This window comes from Hippocampus comes, unplaced genomic scaffold, assembly GCF_001891065.2.
Source record: "Hippocampus comes isolate QL1 unplaced genomic scaffold, H_comes_QL1_v1.1 scaffold315, whole genome shotgun sequence".
NCBI classification, from domain to species: Eukaryota; Metazoa; Chordata; class Actinopteri; order Syngnathiformes; family Syngnathidae; genus Hippocampus; species Hippocampus comes.
Window position 1 is genome coordinate 1,853,818 of NW_017805539.1, and position 6,000 is coordinate 1,859,817.

The window sequence follows — 6,000 nt, forward strand, 5'->3', positions numbered from 1 at the left end:
TGACATCTCTCATGTAGCCCTACATGAGGCAAACACACACACACACACACACACACACACACACACAGACACACTCACAGTCACTCACGCTCACTCCTGGCCATCTGCCAGCCTCTCATATAGCGCGATGCAGCATGAATATGCGCACATAAATCATGCAGGGTGGCAATTGAGGCCGAGACAGAAGAAGGTTTTTATAGGCTTGTAAAAAAACACATGCGGAGGTATGTGGTGGCGCTCGTGCACGCCACCGCCATAACACTTAGCTTCGAATGACGAGTTCCAGTACCACTGTAATTTTTACCCGAACCCTGCCCTACCTTGACCCTAACAACTGCATTATTCATCCCATGTCTTCATTTAATAAGTTAATGCCAAAATACATGATTATTTTAAACCTTCGATACAAAATGTGCTGTGACGTTGTCAGGTAGTATGAAACTACGTAACTATATAGCAGTCTACAGTTTATTGTCCATGTATTTGTATTTGCATTTATTTTGCTTTGGGTTTTTTTCTGCCGGCAAGTGAGCTTTGTAAATGAGAATCTGTTCTCAATTGCCCTAACTGGATTAGTAAAGCTTCAGTAAATAAATAAATACAGACATATAAACATACACTAACCTTCTAAAATTACACTACGCTAACCTTAAGGCCCACCTCACACCAAGCAACGCGCTCAAACGCGACTGAACCGGGGCTGAGACGGGAACTCAAGTAACTTGAGTAAAAAACAAAAAAGCTTTTTTTTTTTTTTCCTGTAGTCGCCCCTTCCTTATTTATTTATACAGTACACTGTCAGTAAGTAGGCCATTTCCAAAATAAACCTTACTTACCAGATAACGTATGGACATCAATGCCTACACCGGCAGCGTGCTGTGGCATAACGGCTGACTTGACTCTTCCAGACTGTGTTTGCAACGTCATTTATTTCCATCACACACATTCGCTTTCAAAGACAGCAGCACACCAATGACCTGAAATAATGTTCAATCGCTAATTAAGGGCGCTAAAAAAAACCCAAAAAACTTAATTACACTGACACTGTATTGTACCGTGCCTGTTGCTAGTCTTTAGCTGCTAGCTGCGCTAGTAGTGCTAGCCGGACTGGTAGCCCTCAAGTTAATCGACCCAAAATGACTTTGCACACTTTGATGCTGTCAGCCAGACACAGTTGCCGTTCCTACTAATCACTTGTCAATAAACCGGGCTTACTGAAGAGTGTTGCTTTTAACCGAGGTCTTTTCGTCTCATAGACCAACATTGATAGGAGATTTATCGAAATTCTAACACGAATGTTTTTAGAGAAGAAAACTGTGCTGCAATGCATAATTAAAATGTAAGTATAAAATGTTGATCACCTAAAAATGAAAACCAGTTGGCCATTTATTATTAAATGGAAATGTGTTTTTTGTCCTGTGTATCTTGAACGAAGGAAAAAAAAAAATATATATATATATATATTTTATTTTCATCCAAATACACGATTATTCGATAGAACACCAATGCCCGTCTACCAGTCAGATCTGACACCGATGTTGTCACTCGTACGAGATGATAATTCATATGCTAATAGTGTCTCTGGTTTTATCTGGCTACTTGTTGCAATGTCAAAGGAATCTCGTCAAGAAGCAACACACCTTGAATGAAGTTGATTTGATTTGATTTGGTTTTATCATCCTTCTGCCTCAACACCAGAACCAAATCACAGAGTATAACGTGTTTTGGTTTTTTGTTTTTTTTTGGAATGTCCGTGTGTTTCTTTGTGCACATATCCTGCTGTCTTTTAAATAAATGGCAGTGTTGTTGTCATTTGTGCAGCCTCGGAGAGAAGACTGTAACAGCGTGCGGCCTGAAGACTGGAACCCCCGCATTCCTGTGGGCCTTTCTCCTGTGAGTAAAATATAATAATAATAATGATGATAGTAGTATTGAAGTGATGCTTTGAGATGTGAGTGCACCGACTTACTGTTGATTTGAGCTATGAGCTGTGATTCATCCATTAAAAAAAATAGTTTTATTTTTTTTTGCTTTGACTTGTGCGGTGGAAAAAAATAGATATGTATAGTGGCAGTGAACTCAACTCACTCGTTTGCTGTCAAACTACACATAAAACAAAAAGAATTACATGTGTATTTCAAACATCCACACATCTTTGCCTTCTGCTAGCATAGTGCCAACACACAATGCAAAATGCCATTGGCTGGCTAACAAATAACATCGATAGTCACAGTGTGCTAAACCTTTTAGCAACAGATATTTGAAGACAAACAGTGTAGCTTATTGAGTCGCTTACAATCGTGAAACTATTCTTCTTCGTGTGTCTGTTTGACTGTATTATGCTTCACACTGGTGTCCAAGTCACTCATACCAGAAATAGTCGAAATGAATTCATCATGATGCACAAACTGTCTAATGCTTGACATTCTATTGAATTTTGTTATTGTATGTTTTTATCAAGTACAATATACATAGTGCTATTTTCCTTCACCACTAATGACTGAAAAAAATGCATTACAACAATGTTTTTTGTTTGTTTGGTTGTTTGATTTTTGTGAGGCTGGGACAGATTAATGGTATTTCCATTCATTTTAATTGGGAAACATGATTTGCAATGCGTAAAAGATTAAATTGGTATCTGAAAGCACCACTATATTAATATAGTAACACTCCCCGAAGCAAATGAAATGCTCAGGAGTTTGAAAATGTCTCCCTTTGGGAGCAGGTGAAGCCATCCCCTCTGCCCAGCGAGTGGAACGGCAAAACGGAGAGCTGCATTCTCAACATCAACTCCAACATCTACGACGAGATCCAGGGAGAGATGAAGAGGGCCAAAGTCTCCCAGGCGCTCTTTGCCAAAGTGGCCGCCTCCAAAAGCCAGGTACACACACTGGTCTCATCTTACAAAATATGCACGGAGAGCCTCACATTGAAAGCTTCGGATTTGAAATTGTTGATATTATTCTTCCCACACAGATGATTGCCCTCACATAGCCGTTAAAAACTGGCAAAGACATGCGGCCGCTACCCCCTCACTCACTGTTTAACAAAGCCATTTAGCAAAAAAAAAAAAAAAAAAATGCAGCAGTAACGAGTTATTATTAAAGATTTTCACAGAGTCTGGAAGAGTTCCACAATTGCACTTGATGAAAAAAGACAAGGATGAGAGGGGAATAGATCATCGGGACTGGGGAATCATCCTGAAATATCTGCAAAGACTTTATTTTTTTCCTGCTGATTAGCATGATTACACACGTAGATAGCTTTGTTTGACCAAATTGCAGTTTGATGCACAAACCACTATTTTTTTTTTTTTTTTTTTTTGTCAAAGGGTTCAAAGACTCCGCGGAAGGTTGGGGAGGAAAAATGTGGGAGAGAAAGGGGTGTACAAGGCATATTTGTGGGGGAACGCGGTTGTGTCTGGCCGCTGATTCCCGCCTGCTTCATTGATGGCGGGCGGCTGTGAATGTGAATTGAGGAGCAGATAAGAAGTGTGCTAATTATGCCTGCGAAAGGGGGCCTGGGAGAGCACTTATCGCTGCCTCCATCTCGTAATGGGCGCTCCCCGGGCAGCTGGTACCCCCCCACCGCCACCCCCACCCCGCCCTCCCCTAACCAACCCTCCAAACCCTCCCACCCATCCACCAACCCAGCCGGCATTGCCACTTCCGCGCCAACCTCGCAGCTCTTCCTCCTGTCAGCACCTCTGAACTCCTTGCTTGACACCCTTTGGTCTCACTTTGAATGTGTTTTTTTTTCCTCACCATCGATGCGATTCGTTTGGTCGGCTCTGACCAAAGCAGAAATCTAACTCGCATAGAATCCTAGCATAATTTGGTTGCTGTAAGAAAGTAACCTTAACTTGATCCCAACTTGGCCTGCATTAAGGGGTTATAACTACAACTACCGGAATCTGACAGCAGCAGATTCTTACTACGGTAAGATTGTGATCCAACTTTGAGCTAGTCCAACTGGCAAATGAACCGATCGGGCGTGACACAATACCTCATAAATGAAAGGTAGTTAATAGTTTAGTATGGAGCGAACACATTTCTGTTTAGCATAAAATGGCAAATGTGTTTCATTTGCGGAAAGAAAGTGATTCGACTTGAAGCTGATGCAACTGTTATCAGGGCTTACGTCGTATACTCATGAAAGTAACGTAACCGTATAGAGCGAAACACATGAGCAGTTGCAGTAAGGAAGCAATGCAACCTCAATTTGAATCAGTCGTGAGGTGACTCAATTGCAGGTAGTAAGCAGTTGAGAACCCAGCGAACACATCTGTGGCTATTCCCTCGTCATCAAAGGTGGAAGGAGGTTCCGCTTGAGTTTCACGCCGTGGGCAGACAATTGTACTTTTATTCACTTTCACCACCAACAGATCCTGCACAGTGGGTGGAAATGAGAAGCCCGGCTCCCCATATTTAGCGTCTTTTATTTACCCTGCTCACATAAGTCTCCAGTGCAGAGCTTGTAATGATCGCTGTGCTGTATGAGATCATTGTCGGTATCGAGCACGTTTCCTCTCGACTTGCTTAAACAAACTAGCTCAGCTCATACTAGAGGCAAGGCAAGGCATCTTTATTTATAGAGCTCATTTCATACACAAGATAACTCAATGTGCTCCACATTGTTACAAAACATTTAAAGCAAAAAGAATTTTAGATATTAAACAAAAAAAAAAAAATGGAAGAATTTAAGATATTTAAACTCATTCACTCCCAAAGACGTTTTGAAACGTCTTTTCAGACTTGGTCTAGAATTGACTGGTACTGAATGAGTTAAGAGCAAACTAAAGAAGGAAAAAGTAGTTTACTAAAATTACTAAATGAAGGTTCAGTACACGAAAATGATTTGGGGGGGGGGAATGATTATCCAGATGCTTTGAAAGCGCAGAATCAAACTTTTTTAAACCCGGATTTACGCATGAGGCTACCTTCAATTCTGTCGGCATCTTATTCCATCTGCATGTAGCAGAAGCTAAATGCTGATACATCATCTTTGCTTTGAAGTTTGGTCTCCACTAATTGACCCCAGTCTAGTGACCTCGGAACCCGACTGGGTTTATGTTCCATGAGCATTTCTTTTAACGTATTCAGGTTCAAAGCCATTCAGTGATTCATAGACTAGTAGCGTAATTGTAAAATACATTCTTCGGCTGACTGGGAGCCAGTATAAAGTGTAGCCAGAATGCTAACGTAAGTGATGGTGTCGGTGCACCGTCAAGAGAACGGCATACATTTGCATTTCAGATCGCACCGGATATGTACCCCATCACTTCTTCTGCACTCTGCTCCCAGGGTACCACTCCTACATTCTTGGAGTACCTAAAAAGGGTACCAAACAGGACAGTGGTGAACAGGTTCGGAAGTTGCTCCCAATGACTCATGATACTCACACTTACTGTGCCAGTAAATCACTGTTGGGAGGACTTGGAAGGTGACGTGAAGAACTCCCTGGTCTTTAAAGCGCAGTGGAAATGCCACATTGAATGTGTGTGGGTGGGGGCGGTGGGGGTGGGGGGTTGCAGTTAAAGGCTGGCAGAGGACCGCAATGGTTACGAGCCCTGAGAGGGAACAGGATGGCAAAATTCCAACATCCCCTCTACCACCACCAATCGCCCACCCCCTCTTTTCTCCCCCAAACACACACAGAATACAATAAGAGAGGCCTGTGCACCGACATATATTGCGCACGCACACACACACACACACACACACACACACGCACAGATACAGTTGCATGCATCGGTAAACTAGTGTTTATCGCTATTCTACTCCAGGGAGCACTATGCTGCCTCACTTTCTCTCTCAGCCCCGGCTCAATGGCGATGCCACTTCGCCCCCCCCGCAACCATTATTTTCCAGGACCCCCGTCTGGGCTTCCTGCCATTCGGACCCATCCTCCACTCTGATCCTCGTCTCTGAAATGTGCATCTCCAAGATCGCCGTTTTCGAATGGGTCATTGCATGGAGAGTAGTCATAAAATTTGACCAA

At 42.5% G+C, this 6,000-nt stretch overlaps 1 protein-coding gene across 3 annotated transcripts in view; it reads left to right on the plus strand.

Annotated features, from left to right (window-relative positions):
* The window catches only part of satb1b (SATB homeobox 1b), a 74,648-nt gene that overhangs the window by 46,497 nt on the left and 22,151 nt on the right, over window positions 1–6,000 (plus strand). For all 3 annotated transcript variants that reach the window (XM_019878708.1, XM_019878707.1, XM_019878709.1), the window contains exons 10-11: window positions 1,822–1,893; window positions 2,726–2,881. In XM_019878708.1, coding sequence (XP_019734267.1) covers window positions 1,822–1,893; window positions 2,726–2,881 — 228 coding nt within the window. The remainder of the gene's footprint in view (window positions 1–1,821; window positions 1,894–2,725; window positions 2,882–6,000) is intronic.